Source organism: Salvelinus sp. IW2-2015, linkage group LG2, assembly GCF_002910315.2.
Source record: "Salvelinus sp. IW2-2015 linkage group LG2, ASM291031v2, whole genome shotgun sequence".
NCBI classification, from domain to species: Eukaryota; Metazoa; Chordata; class Actinopteri; order Salmoniformes; family Salmonidae; genus Salvelinus; species Salvelinus sp. IW2-2015.
The window spans coordinates 29000012-29019625 of record NC_036839.1 but is presented as its reverse complement, the minus strand read 5'-3'; the positions used below and the strand labels follow the sequence as shown (position 1 = coordinate 29019625).

Sequence of the window (19614 nt, the reverse complement as noted above, 5' to 3'; positions counted from 1 at the left end):
ATGTCAATTCAATTGCGGACATGGATGGATTATTTGTTCACGGGTGGAAACGTTTTACATCTTCTCTCCCTCTCTCCCCCCCAACCAGCGAGTGGAGAGAAGAAGAGAAGAAGGGTGTGTGGATTGAGCGTCAGTTGAATTTCTTGGAGGTGGAAGAGGAAGACTTTTACATTGACTACACGTGTCAGACCTGGAGCGACAGAGGCGTTTATACAGCCTCCTTCACACTCCAGCCTACAGGTTAGACCAGTGATCACCAGCCTTTTGTGTCAAGATCACTTTCTGAGTCAAAATGCAATCTGAGATCTACCGCTCAGATTTTTTTGGAACATGACGTAAAAAAACTTAAGCGTATGCAACATTAACCTATTAAAAACAGTGCTGTAGCAATGAGGTTTGTGCAGTAGGCTATAGGCCCAATACATTATCTCTGCATATTGGCTTTGCTTGAATTGCCTGCCAATGCATTGTTTTAAAATTAGATTTCAAATTTTAGGTAGGCTATATGATCACACAGGTAATAGATTAGTTGTTATATTATTTGAGGCACAGCTGAATGAGCATACATTTAAATCATTTACTTTTTATTTTACTAGGCTGATGGTGCTTGCATCTGATGGTCAGTCTCAGTGGAGGGAGAACAGCAGACTCCGCCACTGACACTGACTAAAAGGGGACACCGTCTTCCAGCAGATAGTGACATTCGAATCTCACCGCATTATTTCTGCCTCATACACAAATTCATGTTGTTCCTATGAACAGAGAAAGTGAAATATTCCTCTATTAAAAAATACCCTAATAATAACAACGCAAGCCTATCTATATACTTTCCTACTCATTCATTACAGCTGCAGTGCTGGTTGTAGCACTAGTGGAAGTAGGAAGAACGCTCATTTTATGGCTTATGAAAGTGTTGACCAGTGGAGGCTGCTGAGGGGAGGACGGCTCATAATAATGGCTACAACGGTGTAAATGGAAAGGCATCTGTCACACCCTGGCCTTAGTTATCTTTGTTTTCATTATTATTTTAGTTAGGTCAGGGTGTGACATGGGGAATGTATGTGTTTTGGTTTGTCTAGGGGTTTGTACGTTTAATGGGTCAGTGTCTTGTCTAGGTGTTTGTATGTCTATGGCTGCCTAGATTGGTTCTCAATTAGAGGCAGCTGTGGTTTATTGTCTCTGATTGAGAGCCATATTTAAGGCAGCCATAGGTATTTGGGTTTTGTGGGTAATTGTCTATGTTGTACGTTTGTAGCTTGTGTGTGCACTTACGTTTATAGCTTCACGATCGTTTGTTGTTTTGTTTAGGTTTATAATAGTGTTCGTTTCGTGTTTTTCTTTATTCTCAAATAAAAGAGAATGTATTTTCCACACGCTGCGCCTTGGTCCACGTCTTCCACTCAAGACGATCGTGACAGCATCAAACACATGGAAACCATGTGTTTGGTGTATTTGATACCGTTCCACTAATTCCGCCCCCGCCTATACCACGAGCCTGTCCTCCCCAAGTAAGGTGCTACAAACCTCCTGTGGTGTTGACAGTGCTGATTATGAACTTAAACATAAACTCACTCATAAAAACAGCAACTCTTTGTTGTATTCGTTCAGTCTCTCTCTAGTCATGGTTATAAAAGTTTTGAAATCTCACAGTATCAACTTTCCTTCAGCGTTCTTCAACTTTCCTTCAGCGTTCTTTAATGCCTGCTATGTTACTGCAGACACGATAATCTGAGCCAGCGCTAGAACTTTAGTGCACGTGATTTGCTCTCTGGGCCGACGGGAAGGCAGAGGCTGCGTTTCAAACTCATAAAAGACACACCCTTGTCCACTTACCCTCACCTTATGCCCTTGGGGAATGATTGGTCAAGCAAGGGAAGTTTGCAACGTAAGCCCCTCAGCCCTCATTTTTAATGGAGTTTGTGAGTGTACAATTATGTTCACTTCTGAAACACCCCATAATTCAATTTGCGATGATTGTACATCCGCTAAGTAAAGTCCACCAAAGCTTAAAACCTCAACGTCAATATGGAGAAGTCAACATACAAGTGTAAGTAAAAACGAATATAAATAAGTTAGAAGTTGTGCTCCTAATGCACAAACACGTCTCGTAAAAGTAATTATGATTTTGTTTGGTTCGTTTTTGGAAATTGTAGAAATAAATCATTTAACTTCAGAAGTAGCAAGGCAGGCTAACGTCAGTTAGCTAATTAATTTGATATCTATCATACAGTAGGCATATATTAATAATTATATAGTTAATATAAGTAGACATGCAATCATAATTGACTGTAGTGCATACATATCACCCACAAGCTACTGGTGGCTGAAAACACAATAATCGCGGGATGAACGAGCGCCGAATGTCCATTTAAAAATCATTCCTTCCTCCCTTGCCCAGCAAATGTATACTCGTCAGACGTCATGATACGTCATCAGAAGTGTCCACTTAATTTGAGGGCTGAGGGGATAGGGTGTGTCTTTTAAGTGTTTGGAATGCAGCCAGAGTTTTTCTGGGTACATGAAATGGGAATACTTTGCTTACCCGGCGTGCAGGGCCGCTGAATCGTGTGCACCCACGRCCAACAGCGCAAGACCAATAAATAAAAACAGGAACGGAAAGCTTTTCGTTGTTTTATTTTTATAAAAATGTTTGGCGATTGACTAGGAATGCCTAGGAGATGGTTGGTGACCACTGACAATACTGCCTGGAAGACAACATAAAGGTGTTCAAAAAGAGAAGAGTCACATATTCTCCTGTCCCTTTACCCTTGTTTTGATAGTGTAATATATTACATAACTTTGCAACCTCACCACACACAAAAAAAAAATGTTTTAGAATTAAAACCAGTCAGCTTGACTTTGGTTTTATAATAAATAATAAATGCTATCTTCTTGACTTTTTCTGCACAGATCCAAACTACCTGCTCCCTATTGGGGTACTACTGACGAGTCTGGTATTGATGTTTACTGTTAGTGTTGTTATTTACCATCGCTTCAAGATTGACATAGTGCTGTCGTTCAGGAGGATGTTCCCGTTTCTCTACACAAACACAGGTATGTAATGAGAGACGCTTTACCGCACATACAGTACCAGTCAAAAGTTTGGACACACCTACTCATTCAAGGGTTTTCTTTATTTTAAAAAATGTATACATTGTAGAATAATAGTGAAGACATCAAAACTATGAAATAACACATATGGAATCATGTAGTAACCAAAAAAGTGTTAAACAAATTCTTCAAAGTAGTCACCCTTTGCCTTGATGACAGCTTTGCACACTCTTGGCATTCTCTCAACCAGCATCACCTGGAATGCTTTTCTTAGTCTTGAAGGAGTTCACACATATGCTGATCACTTGTAGGCTGCTTTTCCTTGACTCTGCGGTTCAACTCATCCCAAACCATCTCAATTGGGTTGAGGTCGGAGGATTGTTATCACGTTTATTCCCRCTCCCCCTCTCCGGCGCTCGATGTCTCCAGTTGTCTCATTATGCAAACCTGCCAACATAGTTACGCGCACCTGCGCCTCATGACACTCACCTGGACTCCATTACCTTCCTGATTACCTTCCCTATATCTGTCACTCCCCTTGGTTCTTTCTTCAGGTGTTATTGGTTATGTTCCTGTGTTATGTCTGTACGCTACTCGTGTTAATTGTTTTGTTCCATGTTTCATTTATTATATTCACTCCCTGTACTTGCTTCCCGACTCCTAGCGTACTCGTTACAATTGTGGAGGCCAGGTCATATGATGCAGCACTCCGTCACTTTCCTCCTTGATCAAATAGCCCTTACATAGCCTGGAGGTGTGTTGGGTCATTGTCCTGTTGAAAAACAAATTATAGTCCCACTAAGTGCAAACCAGATGGGATGGCGTATCATTGCAGAATGCTGTGGTAGACATGCTGGTTAAGTGTGCCTTGGATTTGAAATAAATCACAGACAGTGTCACCAGCAAAGCACCATCACACCTCCTCCTCCATGCTTCACAGTGGGAACCACATATGCGGAGATCATCCGTTCACCTACTCTGCGTCTCAGAAAGACACCGCGGTTGGAACCAAAAATCTCAAATTTGGACTCATCAGACCAAAATACAGATTTCCACCAGTCTAATGTCCATTGCTTGTGTTTCTTGGCCCAAGCAAGTGTCTTCTTATTATTGGTGTCCTATAGTAGTGGTTTCTTTGCCGCAATTCGACCATGAAGGCCTCATTCATGCAGGCTCCTCTGAACAGTTGATGTTGAGATGTGTCTGTTACTTGAACTCTGTGACGCATTTATTTGGGCTGCAATTTCTGAGGCTGGTAACTCTAATGAACTTATCCTCTGCAGCAGATGGGTCTTCCTTTCCTGTGGCGGTCCTCATGAGAGCCAGTTTCATCACAGTGCTTGATGGTTTTGCGAATGACCTTGAAGAAACTTCAAAAGTTCTTGAAATTTTCTGAATTGACTGACCTTCATGTCTTAAAGTAATGATGGACTGTCGTTTCTCTTTGATTATTTGAGCTGTTCTTGCCGTAATATGGACTTAGCCCTATTTGCTAAAATACCATCTTCTGTATACCACCCCTACCTTGTCACAACACAACTGATTAGCTCAAATGCATTAAGAAGGAAAGAAATTTGACAAATGAACTTTGAACAAGGCACACCTGTTAATTGAAATGCATTCCAGGTGACTACCTCATGAAGCTGGTTGAGAGAATGCCAAGAGTGTGCAAAGCTGTCATCAAGGCAAAGGGTGGCTACTCTGAAGAATCTCAAATATATTTTGATTTGTTTAACACTTTTTTGTTTGTTGGTTACTACATGATTCCATATGTGTTATTTCATAGTTTTGATGGCTTCACTATTATTCTACAATGTAGAAAATAGTAAAAATAAAGAAACCCTTGATTGAGTAGGTGTGTCCAAATTTTTGACTGGTACTGTATATTGCAAACGCCCACTCATGGAAACATTCACAAAAACATGCCTGAGTGCACTCACGCAGGCATAAATGCACACACACACACACACACACACACATCTGCAGACTGATTGCGTACTGCAGTGGTTACCAAGTCACTGGCCTAGCAATAGTTAATTTAAGTTTCAACACATCTTTTATTCCTTTGTTCTCCTTTAGAATCAGGGTTCCGTAGTTTGCCACACATCTTCATTCATAACTAAATTAAACTTTCAAGAACAATGCAATGCCTTTTGTACCTCAATGTGTTATGTGTAAAGTATAATATGAAATGTTGTTAGTGGTGTAGCCTCCAACCAGTGCTAGGACCCCCCCCTAGCTTCCCAAACTACCTCCCCATATTAATATTTGCTCCGCAGTAGAGTGGGCATGTTCAAGCTGTCAATCATGTCTCAGGTAAATAAGTAACCATAATATGGGAAGCTCATCTAAATAATAATGCATATCCTTCTAATTAATCATAAATTCGAATTATTTTTTAAAGGGCCTTGTGGCTCCTACATTACCGGACCCTAATTGTGGCTGCCATTAACAAAACAATTTTAATTTAACTGAAATCTTCAAGGAGCCATAACTTATCTTCATATTCAAAACTGAATTTCTTACGGTACACTTCAAAATGTATTTAATACATCATTCTGTATGAGGGTGTACTTTTCTGTATATTTAATTATCTGCTGCTTCCTGGAGCAGACCTAGTTTGGTGATGGGTCGTTCCAAGACAGATGTTTTGGACCAAAAAGGACTACGCTCTGAATATGACCTTTTGAGTCTTGAATAGGTTTAATGACTTGTCCTGTCCACGATAAGCACGAAATCATCTGTTCTGAGAATCCTTTTCTTGAGGTTCCACTTTTACCCCTCTTGCGTCAAAGGAAGGTACTCTTTTATCCATCTAATCCAGAACAGATCTGTCTCCATCTCCGTCTGGAATATGTGTCCTCCTTCCTGAATAGTCCAGGACGCATGATGGTTTTACTTTAAACTGCAGTAAGTGATTAGGTGTGAGAGCTTCAAGGTCATTGGGATTGTCAAATACAGCAGTGATTGGGCGATTTGGGCAAGATGGCTTCCACTTCACATAAAGCTGTTTGCAAGCCGCCTTCCTCCAATGGCTGCTGTCTCAGGGCCAATGTTAGTATAGACCTCACCTGACGGATCAGTCTCTCCCACACACCTCCGTGGTGGGATCCAGGGGGTGGAATGAATACCCGCTTTATTCCATCAGGCAGCAAGTTATTTTGAATCTTTCCACGATTCAATCACTTCAGAGCCCACACCATTTTTTGCTCAGAGCCAATATAATTGGTGCCATTATCTGACCTAATTTCCTTCACTTGACACCTCCTGCAGATAAATCTGAAAATGGCTCTAATACATTAAAATCTCTTAAATGTAATGGTAAAATGTAGATTTCTGCCTAAATAGACATACCCAAAAGTAACTGCTATTCATGTGTAATTACATGGTCCTGACATGCAAAAACATGGTATATTTGGAAAAAAGACATCTGGGAGATTATGAGGAAATGATCAGAAGATAGATAGCAGTCACATAGTTCAGAATACACAAGATCAAGCACACACAAAATAACTTTTTTTTGAAGTAATTTTTCATTTACAAGCTATAAGTGAATTATTGATGACCAGAGCTGAAAACACATCAGATGGCTTCCACAACATGTGAACAATATCAGAATAAAAATGGGATTGATAGACCTAACAACTAGAAATGGGCAGATGTTTTAGTAAGTTGTGTCAGGTGTGGGCACGGGAGGTTTCCAAGTGTCCCCAAGTGTCACTTCTAGGTGGATGGTGCGGCTGGTGAGACGTGAATATAACACCATATATTTTGATGTTGGAGCGGCCACGCTTCACCTCTATCGGTTCAAAGTAGTCAGTACCTACATATGTAATTGGTGGCAGGTCAGGTGATACACGGCTCTTGGGGAGGTCAGCCGTCTTCTGTTCTCCCACTCTGGCTGTCTGTCGTCGAAAGAAGATGCATGCTTTTAAGATCTTCCCTATAGCAGAGTTAGCATGCACTATCCAATACCTCTGTCTTAACTTGGAGAGCATATGATTCCGTCCACTGTGTCCAATCTGATTGTGTATGTTTCTCAAGATGAGTGTGGAGAGGTGGCTGCCTTTACCAAGAATGACTGGATGTTTAATATCCTCTGGCATTGCAGCCTTCCTTAACCTTCCTCCAACTCTCAGTAGTCCATCCTGCAGAATAGGATCCAGTCTGAAGATGGTGCTATTTCTTTTGACATGCCCATCTTCCTCCAGATCAGCAATCTCCTGAGGGAAAGATTGCCACTGGCTGCATCTTACAATGGATTTCTCAGCCTGTGCCATGTCCTCAACAGACAAGCTTTGAGCACCCAAGAAAGCTCTGAACTTCTTCATATGCTTTTCTACAGCCTTTTAATCTTTACTTTCTATCAGTTATTTTTCTGTTCTGACACAGTTGCTGCAGAACAGGTCTTACTTTCGGTAGCCATGTTACAGCTCTTTTTAAACATCTCCACTCTGAGAAGTGTTCCAGCAGTTGGATCCTGGATTTCCTTGGCTGTTACATGATTCACAGTGATCTTCTTGACCTCTGGGTCATCTAATGACGTCTCTTTGATTTCCCCTTGCAGTTTTGTCTCCAACTTGATTTCAAGCTCATCTCTCAGCATTGAATCCATTCTCACAGCCAGAACAGCAGCCTCCAACTCCAGCCTGGGGATGGTGTCACGATCGTCTTTAGGTGAAAGAGAGGACCAAGGCGCAGCGTGATATGAATACATCTTCTATTTATTTGAAGATGAAACGAACACGAACACTAATACAAACTAGACAAAACAACAAACGACCGTGAAGCTAACAAACGAAAGTGCAGACACANTCTATTTATTTGAAGATGAAACGAACACGAACACTAATACAAACTAGACAAAACAACAAACGACCGTGAAGCTAACAAACGAAAGTGCAGACACATGGCTATGGCTCTAGCGGCTCCTGACTGACGGACGGCTCTAGCGGCTCCTGACTGACGGACGGCTCTGAAGGCTCAGGACAGACGGGCGGCTTTGAAGGCTCAGGACAGACGGGCGGCTTTGAAGGCTCAGGACAGACGGGCAGCTCAGACGGTGCTGGGCAGACGGGCAGCGCAGGCGGCGCTGGGCAGACGGACAGCTCAGACGGCGTTGGGCAGACGGGCAGTGCAGGCGACGCTGGGCAGACGGACAGCGCAGACGGCGCTGGGCAGACGGCAGACTCTGGCCGGCTGAAGCGCACAGTAGGCCTGGTGCGTGGTGCCGGAACTGGTGGTACCGGGCTAAGGACACGCACCTCAAGGCTAGTGCGGGGAGCAGCAACAGGACGCACAGGGCTCTAGAGACGCACAGGAGGCTTGGTGCGTGGTGCCGGAACTGGTGGTACCGGGCTGGAGACACGCACCATAGGGTGAGTGCGTGGAGGAGGAACAGGGCTCTGGAGACGCACTGGAAGCCTGGTGCGTGGTGTTGGCACTGGTGGTACTGGGCTGGGGCGGGGAGGTGGCGCCGGATATACCGGACCGTGCAGGCGTACTGGCTCCCTTGAGCACCGAGCCTGCCCAACCTTACCTGGTTGAATGCTCCCCGTAGCCCGACCAGTGCGGGGAGGTGGAATAACCCGCACTGAGCTGTGTTGGCGAACCGGGGACACCATGCGTAAGGCTGGTGCCATGTATGCCGGTCCGAGAAGACGCACTGGAGACCAGACGCGTTGAGCCGGCTTCATGGCACCTGGCTCAATGCTCAATCTAGCCCGGCCGATACGTTCAGCTGGAATGTACCGCACCGGGCTAAGCACACGTACAGGAGACACTGTGCGCTTTACCGCATAACACGGTGTCTGCCCGTACTCCCGCTCTCCACGGTAAGCTCGGGTAGTTGGTGCAGGTCTCCTACCTGACTTCGCCACACTCCCTTGTAGCACCCCCCCCCCCAAGAAATTTTTGGTGCTGACTCTCAGGCTTCCAGCCTTGCTTCCGTGCTGCCTCCTCATACCGTCGCCTCTCTGCTTTCGCTGCCTCCAGCTCTGCCTTGGGGAGGCGATATTCCCCTGGTTGTGCCCAGGGTCCTCCGCTGTCCAGAATTTCCTCCCAATTCCTATAGTTCTGCGTTTGCTGCTACTGCCTTGAATCACGCTGCTTGGTCCTGGTATGGTGGGTAATTCTGTCACGATCGTCTTTAGGTGAAAGAGAGGACCAAGGCGCAGCGTGATATAAATACATCTTCTATTTAATTTGAAGATTAAACGAACACGAACACTAATACAAACTAGACAAAACAACAAACGACCGTGAAGCTAACAAACGAAAGTGCAGACACAAGCTACTAACGTCAAACATAGACAATTACCCACAACCTACCTAATGCTATGGCTGCCTAAATATGGCTCTCAATCAGAGACAACGATAGACAGCTGTCTCTAATTGAGAACCAATCCAGGCAACCATAGACTTACATAAACACCTACACTGAACACAACCCCATGAACTCTACAAAACCCCTAGACAATACACACACCCTAGACTAGACAAAAAACACACAAACATCCCCCATGTCACACCCTGACCTAACTAAAATAATAAAGAAAACAAAGATAACTAAGGCCAGGGCGTGACAGATGGTCATTTGCTTAAGTGGTGCAACACAAGTCTTTCCCATGATGAAAGCTTGTCACGTTCCTGACCTTGTTTTCCTTTTGTATTGTTGTGTTTAGTGGGTCAGGACGTGAGCTGGGTGGGCAGTCTGTGTTGTTTGTTCTATGTTAAGTGTCAGGTTTAATTGACCTTGTATGGCTCTCAATCAGAGGCAGGTGTTTTCGTTTTCCTCTGATTGAGAGACATACATAGGGAGGTTGTTTCACATTGTTTGTCGTGGGTGGTTGTCTCCTGTGTCTGTATGTATGTTCGTGCCACACGGGACTGTAGCATTTGTTTGTAGTCGTGTACCTGTTCATGCGTTCTTCACGTTATATGTAAGTTCGTGTCCAGGTCTGTCTTCATCGTTTTGTTGTTTTGTAAAATTATCAAGTGTTCTTCGTGTGTTTAGTTTCGTCTTGTTAATAAATCATTATGGCATCATACCTCGCTGCACATTGGTCTTCAGATCCCTCTCTCCTCTCCTCGTCCGAGGAGGAAGAGGAATTAGAGTTCCGTTACAAAGCTACATGATGGTCATTGTTATTGTTTACTTGATGGAGGTAGGTCACCACTCCATATCTAGTCTCAATGAGATCACTGAAGTGATGAAGCTGGGCAGACGTAACTTTTCCATAACCAGACGGTTTATTACATCTGGACACGTGGAAACCAGTCAATTGTTATAAATCAAAAAGCCATTTCCTTCACTGCACTACAAAGACCTCTTGGATCTCCTCATCCCATCCACAGTCCAGTCTACATAGCTCTTGGGAGTATTTTTCTTCCAGTCAGGACAAACGGAACCAAAAACCCTGAGGGTCATGCACAGAGCAGATGACTGATAATATGCCTCTTCTGGTGATTGGCTGGGTTTTCATGGCTGTTCTGAAAGAGAGGGTGTCCTCTTGAACATCCCACTGCACTCCAAGTTCTGTGTCCCCTGGTAAGGTCTCTATATCCAGGTGGAGCTCCTTAACATCCTTGGCTCTCTCTTCAGCAGCCAATGAGCCCAGGAAAAGCACGACTGTTGCTGATCCATTTTGTGAGCCTAAATCCTCCTCCTGCACATATGGCCCTCAGATCGTTGACAAGAGTGATAGCTTCACTTTCTGAGGGCACCGATTTCAGAAGGTCATCCACATAAGTTCATTTTTACAGTTTTACAGATCTTATCATCATACTTATCCCTGTTGTCATCTGCGGTTTTCTTTAGTGCAAAACTAGCACAACTGGGAGAGGAGACAGCTCCAAACAGATGAACTGTCATCCGGTATTCAGCCAGTGGTTGGCTTGTCTCCATCAGGCCACCAGCAGAATCACAGGAAGTCCACATCTTGAGGGGATACTCTGACCTGGTGAAACATGCCCACTATGTCAGCCATTACAGCAATGGGCTCCTGGCCAAACGCCTAGGAGGGTGTTTGAACAATCTGGGCCTTGCAGCAGCTCTTTGATGAGTGAAGTGACCTTGAACGAAGCAGTACAGTCAAAAACCACTCATCTTTTTCTTTGTTGGGTGGTACGCACCATGTTGTGGGATGTACCACACTCGTCCATCCTGCCGGAGCAACTGGTCCCGAGGCACCTTTTCTGCATGCCCTTGCTTTAACACATAATTTAGAAATCCTTTATATTCCTCAAAGAACACTTTATTATATTCAAACTTAATTTTGAGGTTCTGAGCACGATGCTGTGCAATGTGGCGATTGTGTGGCATATTCACTTCCTCCTTCCTTCCAAAAGTGTAGTTGAAGGTGGTAGTGTCCTTCTTTAAGTGTAACAGAGTTAGATGAAATTTGAAGGAAGCGCTGGTCTTCAACAGATAATTCACTTTTCTCAGTGTGAGCTCTGGAAAGTCTCTGTAATGTTTGATCAGCAGCTGTTCTAAGCTATCAACTGATACTCTGTTCACTGCCACACATGGCCCGTCATTTCCGTCATGACAGCTACTGCTGCCGAGTGATCCATTTACCATCCAACCAAGGACAGTTTTTGCAGCATAGGGTCCCTTGACTCCTAATGACTCTCCAGGGCTCTGATGCCTTAGGGGAATTACCACCAATGATAAGTCCCACATCTGCATCAATACTGTTAAGAGTGCCCTCATTCAAATATGACCAATGCCTGATATGATCTTGTAAGGGGATACTTTCCTTTGTGACGGGAATGAGTGTATACCTCTGGAAGTTCTAAAACCACATACATCCAGCCTGTTTATTTTGTAACAGCCCACTGGTTTCCTCTGTCCCATTGTCTTTAACAGAATGCCTGTTCTCTTTCCCCTGATGTTGAGATCTGACAAGTTTCTCCGTACAGAATGTTGCTGAACTGCTGGGATCTAAAGAGGCATAGGTCTGTATGATTTTGCTTCCTTAGGAATGTTCGATTTGCACAGGCACGATGGCAAAACTACAGCCTTCATTGTTTGGGGTTTGGAGTTTTTTGAGTTTTTTCCCAGTGAAAGGGTCTTGGACATCTCCAAAGATCGGATGAGAACAATGAGAACAAGCTCCTTGGTTAGTTCATTCTTGAATATCACAGGCTACAGATCTCCAGTCGTCTCTAAGTTTGAATGGTAATTTTTAAATGATTATTCTCATATTTGAGGTGACATTAATTTCATCCATAAATCCAATATGTAGCATAACATTTCAACATTGTCGCAAGAACAGTGCGTATGCGTGAAGAGCATTACCATCAGTTTTAATGGCAGACCAGCCCAAAGCTTTCTCTATGTAAGCAGTTGATATTCTCATTCAATTTCCAAAATGCTGTTCTAATAGCCTCCTAGCTTCCCTGTAACCCACCCCAGGTTCCATATGATGACAGCTGCAGACTAGTTCTCTTGCTTGACCATTTGTAATTTATATTGCTCTAAGAAATAAAGCTTGTCTCGACTGCTGTCAGCTTTGCTGTCAATACTATGTTCAAAGGCTATTATGAATGACTGGTATTAAAGTAGGTCACCTGTAAACACGGAATTTTTCTGACAGGATGTAGTGACAACCTTTGCTGCTTGACAATGAGTTCAGTCACTTCATTTTGTCTGTGTAGATCAGACATCAGCAAATATAAACTGCTCAGAATTGCTTGGCATATTGGTGCCACCTGCTGGCCATGATTATTTGTTGGGGGCTACTCCTAGGCCATGCATCTTGACTGCGCTTTGGGTTCAGGTGAGGACTAGTGTACATTTCATCCTCCTCTGGTGAGTTCAATCCGTCTTCTAAAGAGAACTTTTCCAGGGTTCTAAGAGGCTTCATTCTTCTGGACTCCTCATGATATAAATTCATTGCATCCTTTGGCGTCTTTGGTCACATTTTGTAAAGAATCTTCATGTTCTTCCATACCTTTTTTAGGTGCATTAGATGCTGCAATTTGGGTGTGCATTTCCAGGTTTAACTTTTTGGCTTTTAGCTCAGCTAGTATTTTTGCTTCTTCTATCTCAACTTGGTGCTTATCTTTGAGTGCATCTGCCTTGGCCAAGAGAGCAGCTCTTTCAGCTTCAGCTCTTATCCGACTTGAAGTTGTGGATGAAGCCTTTGAGAATCTTCTAGAGTTTTTTGACACACTGTCATCGGCATCTATTTCAGGGGGATGTTCAGTGACCAGAGAATTTGCATCACCAACCCATTTATCCATAAATTCATCAAACCTTATCATTTTGGGTCGAACCAATCCATTTGATCCCCACCTTTTTCATCATCGTATAATAGAGCTTGAATAGATTTATGAAGATGTATGAATTCATTCAGAAACCCATCAGCAAAAAAAGTCACTTGGTCAACATTTTCTTTATTAACCATGAGCGCATTTATTTAATTCCGTTAATATTCTAAGCTTTGCCCTACAATAGCCAATAAGCTTAGTCCGTTTTTGCTCAGCAGCCATGGGCTCAGACATTTTTATCCATGTCGTCTTCGGTTGTCATCCATCATTTATGCAAAAACCCATTTCAATCACGATCATTTCCAATCCAAACTGTATTTGCAATCTCGTGTTTGTTTCAGTTGTGTTGATCAGGCGCACTGATTTAATGTTTCCATTCCATGAGTGCGTATTGAGCAGACTTACGACAAACACGTTTCAACGATTTTCCTAATATTTACAATCCCCACCATTAGCAACAATCAACAGCAATTGTAAACATTCCTTTATTCCATGCAGTTATTGTATCCTTACACGCACAATTAATCTATTTATCGATAGCTTTTACTTTGTTCATTCATAAATCCCGCATCTGCATTTCATTATTTAATGCGCTCCATGTGCTTTGTTTCCCAATAGTCAGTCACTGGCATTTGAAATCCATAGAGATACAGTTTCCAACTTGTAGTAGCTTCCAAGTCTAAATTTGCCACTTCCCTAGCAATAGTTGATTTAAGTTTACACATCTTTTATTCCTTTGTTCTCCTTTAGAATCAGGGTTCCGTAGTTTGCCACACATCTTCATTCATAACTAAATTAAACTTTCAAGAACAATGCAATGCCTTTTGTACCTCAATGTGTTATGTGTAAAGTATAATATGAAATGTTGTTAGTGGTGTAGCCTCCAACCAATGCTAGGACCCCCCCCTAGCTTCCCAAACTACCTCCCCATATTGCCTTTTGCTTCCCAGTAGAGTGGGCGGGTTCAAGCTGTCAATCATGGCTCAGGTAAATAAGTAACCATCTAAAAAATAATGCATATCCTTCAAATTAATCATAAATTATAATTCTTCTGTAAAGGGCCTTTTGGCTCTGACATATACTGTGCATTCACACAATGGAAACAACTTGCACTAACATAAACGTACATTCCGACACCAGATTACATAAAGTATATCTCACCACAACCTCCCAGGCCCACACACACGCACGATGCATTGCTTGTTTCACACTCCCCACCTGACCACAAGTAAAATCAGCAGCAAGGCGAGGTACTGCGAGGTACTGTAGCACATCCCACAGCGATGCCAGCACATCATTTCCATGACTCAGAGGAAAGAGAGATGCAGTTTTCTACGAGGCAATGAATAGGCCATGTAACTATGGTGTCAGACATAACCAAGCCTCCTCCGTTTGGCAGTTCTGTGGAGGCTTTTGTTCTAACCCAGCACTAACACACCTGTTGTTTTTGACCCTCTTCTGCATGCGGCAGAGTCTGATGGAAAGCTGTATGATGCATATGTGGCGTATCCCCATCTGTCTGGGAGCGTGGCCAGTGGGGAGGTGGAAATGTTTGCCCTCCACACGTTGCCCCAGGTTCTCGAGGGGAGGTGTGGCTACAGGCTCTTTATTCTGGGCAGGGATAGCCTACCAGGGGAAGGTAAGACATCTGCATATGTGATTGACTGGGTTCGAACCTGGGGCTCCTCGGCGTAACAGAACTGTGTTAGTCCGCTGAGCTAAAGCCTTGGCGTTAGTACACATGTAGTATGATGATTAAATATGTGGAACCTTTCTGAAATCATAAACAACTTCTGAAACCATCTTAATCATAAAACAGTGTTTTAATACCCATTGTCCCTCTTGCCCCTCCCTCTTCTCCTCCCTCGCCCACACCCTCTAGCCGTAGTAGATGCTGTGGAGGAGAGCATGTGGGCCAGCCGGCGTCTCCTCCTGGTCTACACTGGCTCTACGTTCTGCAGTGGAGGTCAGAGTGACAGCAGCAGCAGCAGCGATGTCCTGGAGGCCTGGAAGAGCTTTGAGAGGCAGATGGCTATGCACCGTGCACTGCTGGAGGGTTCCCTTAAGGTGGTTCTGGTGGAGCTGGAAGAGATCACCCCCACACAGCTCGCTTTCTTCCCCGAGTCGGTGCGCCACCTCCGGGAGAGACAGGGCGCTGTCTGCTGGTGGAAGAGTAGCAGGACTAGGAGGACCAGAGGGTTGAGATGTGGGAGGTGGGGGGAAGAGGAGGTGAAGGAGAAGAGAGGGGAGCTGGCTTCGCCCTCTTTCTCCTCACCCTCTCTCTCCTCATCCTCACACTTCTGGAAGGAACTGAGGTATTATATGCCTGTGAGGGGCAAGAGGACAAAGTGTCCAGAGAAGAACAGTCTGTTGAACATCTGATGGGATAGATGGGCTGTTGGGAGAGGACAGTGTTGTCATGTTTGGATGGATGTTCAAATGACCAACGTGAGGAGGAAATCTGTTGAATGAAAGATCTTCTGATACCATGGAGAGTATAAAATAACACTTGGTAGTGACCATGTTGGCAGAGCCAGTCACACACGCATGCACGTATGCTCACGCACACACGCGCACCCGGACACACATTATGGAACACTGCTACCATGTTGTACATACACATCAAATCTGTGTGAGAGCTTTAATAAAGATTTCACACTACATTCTATATTATTTATTTGATGTCTTTGTTTCTATTTTAAAAATCCTCCCACCAAAATGTTCCTTTATTTATTAAGGATTGTTGAAAGAATGGTTTCTCAGATTGATGTTAATCATCCATTGAGCTATAAGTGTAATATTTATGAATGCAGTTAATAATGCATAAGTAGGCCTAAGTATTTATGAATAACTTACTGACATTTACTATTATAGCATTAATGTTTTATAAATGGTGTGCCGACTATTAACAAATACTTTATTAAAGCAAATTATTGTAGCGTTCCCTGTAAATTACCAGAAAACTTTACAGAAAGGGTGTGGCGTTTGCAGAAGCTGGTTGTAATCTGTGACTGCTAACCTGCTTTACTGTAATCCAATGTGATCATAAAATAGGCTAGATCATTTAAAAGAAAAAATATCTAAAAGACTTAAACATCTAATATATATATAATTTTAAGTAGCCTATTTTAATTAATGTCAAGTGGAGTTAAAGTGAATATAAAAAATAATCAAATGGTTAATTATAGTAGTTCAATTAAACAATGTTAATAAGTTGAGACATCTTGTCTTCAAAGATCATGATCAGTGAAAATATTGCTGACATTTAGTCCTATATTGCTTAAAAATTCATTATTAGTGTGATATGTACTGTAGGAGTAGTAGTAGGCGTATAGGCCTACCAAAACTTTGACAAGTGTTTTCACAAGTAGACTTATGGGAAGTAACATTTAGCCACTTTAGATGGGAATGGCTTTTCTTCAATAGGTCTACATACACGTCACCTTCCAATTTCTTACTAGGCCAAGTTTAGCAGCCTTGTCTGATGTACTTTTTACTATGTTATGTATAGTCTATCTGGGACACCCAAATTAGTATGATATGTTACGTTTGGTATAGTTACATGAGACCAAACTTAAGGCAAAAATGCGTATCACGAGAATGTCTAGTTGCATGTTCGGATCTCATCACGGACAATTTTTGCTAATAACAACTTTGCAACTAATTTCTACTTTGCAACTATTTAGCATGTTAGCTAACCTTTCCCCTAACTCTAAGCCTAATCTGAACCCTTTTAGCTAACCCAGAGTTTTCCAAACTCGGCCCTCAAGACCCCAAGGGGTGCACGTTTGGTTTATACCCTAGCACTACACAGCTGATAAAAATAATCAACTAATCATAAAGCTTTGATTATTTGAATCAGCTGTGTAGTGCTAGGGGAATAAAATAAACATGCACCCCTTGGGGTCCCCAGGACCGAGTTTGGGAAAAGCTGAGCTAACTCTAACCCTAACCCCTAGCCTAGCTAATGTTAGCATTAGCCACCTAGCTAACATTAGCAACAACAAATTGGAATTCGTGACATGTTTTACAATTTGTAAAATATTGTACGTTTTGCAAAATTGTAACATATCGAAGTATTGCAATTTGTAACATATCATGCAAAATGGATGATGGACATCTTCAAAGTAATACATACAGTAACATATGAAATATAACATATACTAAATGGAGCATCTCGGATTTACGATTGAAGTCGGAAGTTTACATACACTTAGGTTGGAGTCATTCAAATTCGTTTTTCAACCACTCCACACATTTCTTGTTAACAAACTATAGTTTTGGCAAGTCGGTTAGGACATCTACTTTGTGCATGACAAGTCATTTTTCCAACAATTGTTTACAGACACATTATTTCTCTTATAATTCACTGTATCACAATTCCAGTGGGTCAGAAGTTTACATACACTAAGTTGACTGTGCCTTGAAACAGCTTGGAAAATTTCAGAAAATAATCTCATGGCTTTAGAAGCTTCTGATAGACTAATTGACATAATTTGAGTCAATTGGAGGTGTACCTGTGGATGTATTTCAAGGCCTACTGTAACGGCAGCCTTCCTCCTCTTCGTCTGAAGAGGATGACGAAAACTGTGAACACTTACAACGATACAAAATAACAAATGTGGCAAACCGATACAGCCCTATCTGGTGCAGAGAAAACACAGAGACAGGAAACAACCACCCACAAACCCCCACACAAAACAAGCCACCTATATATGATTCCCAATCAGAGACAACACAAAACATCTGCCTCTGATTGAGAACCATATTAGGCCAAACATAGAAACAGACAAACTAGACACACAACATAGAATGCCCACCCAGCTCACGTCCTGACCAACACTAAAACAAGTAAAACACACAAGAACTATGGTCAGAACGTGACACCTACCTTCAAACTCAGTGGCTCTTTGCTTGACATCATGGGAAAATAAAAAGAAATCAGCCAAGACCCCAGAATTTTTTTTGTAGACTTCCACAAGTCTTGTTCATCCTTGAGAGCAATTTCCAATCGCCTGAAGGTACCACGTTCAACTGTACAAACAATAGTACGCAAGTATAAACACCATGGGACCATGCAGCCGTCATACAGCTCAGGAAGGAGACGCGTTCTGTCTCCTAGAGATGAATGTACTTTGGTGCGAAAAGTGCAAATCAATCCCAGAACAACAGCAAAGGACCTTGTGAAGATGCTGGAGGAAACAGGTACAAAAGTATCTATATCCACAGTAAAATGAGTCCTATATCGACATAACCTGAAAGGCCGTTCAGCGAGGAAGAAGCCACTGCTCCAAAACCGTCATAAAAAAGCCAGACTATGGTTTGCAACTGCACATGGGGACAAAGATCGTAATTTTGGGAGAAATGTCCTCTGGTCTGATGAAACAAAAATAGAACTGTTTGGCCATAATGACCATCGTTATGTTTGGAGGAAAAAGGGTGAGGCTTGCAAGCCGAAGAACACCATCCCAACCGTGAAGCACAGGGTGGCAGCATCATGTTGTGGGGGTGCTTTGCTGTAGGAGGGACTGATGCACGTCACAAAATAAATTACATCATGAGGAAGAAAAATTATGTGGATATATTGAAGCAACATCTCAAGACATCAGTCAGGAAGTTAAAGCTTGGTCGCCATTGGGTCTTCCAAATGGACAATGACCCCAAGCATACTTCCAAAGTTGTGGCAAAATGGCTTAAGGACAACAATGTCAAGGTATTGGAGTGGCCATCACAAAGCCCTGACCTCAATCCTATAGAAAATTTGTAGGCAGAACTGAAAAAGCGTGTGTGAGCAAGGAGGCCTACAAACCTGACTCAGTTACACCAGCTCTGTCAGGAGGAATGGGCCACAATTCACCCAACTTATTGTGGGAAGCTTGTGGAAGGCTACCCGAAATGTTTGACCCAAATTAAACAATTTAAAGGCAGTGCTACCAAATACTAATTGAGTGTATGTAAACTTCTGACCCACTGGGAATGTGATGAAAGAAATAAAATCTGAAATAAATCATTTTCTCTACTATTATTCTGACATTTCACATTCTTAAAATGAAGTGTAACTGACCTAAGACAGGGAATTTTTACTTGGATTAAATGTCAGGATTTGTGAAAAACTGAGTTTAAATGTATTTGGCTAAGGTGTATGTAAACTTCCGACTTCAACTGTAAGTACAGAATAATACGAAATAATGTGACACCAGGTTGAGTTTAGATAGGCCTACAATACTAACCTGACAAAATGAGTGGTGGAAGCAGAAAGTAGAATAGTCTACCTGCATCTAGCTGAGT

At 42.7% G+C, this 19614-nt stretch overlaps 1 protein-coding gene across 1 annotated transcript in view; it reads left to right on the top strand.

Moving 5' to 3' along the window:
* Nucleotides 1-15994, top strand: part of zmp:0000000936 (interleukin-1 receptor type 1) — a 37023-nt gene extending 21029 nt beyond the window's left edge. Inside the window, exons 9-11 of the mRNA XM_024007371.1 lie at nt 2911-3054; nt 14798-14965; nt 15209-15994. Of these exons, the coding sequence (XP_023863139.1) occupies nt 2911-3054; nt 14798-14965; nt 15209-15708 (812 nt within the window). The 3' untranslated portion in view covers nt 15709-15994. The remainder of the gene's footprint in view (nt 1-2910; nt 3055-14797; nt 14966-15208) is intronic.
* Nucleotides 15995-19614: the final 3620 nt, after the last annotated feature.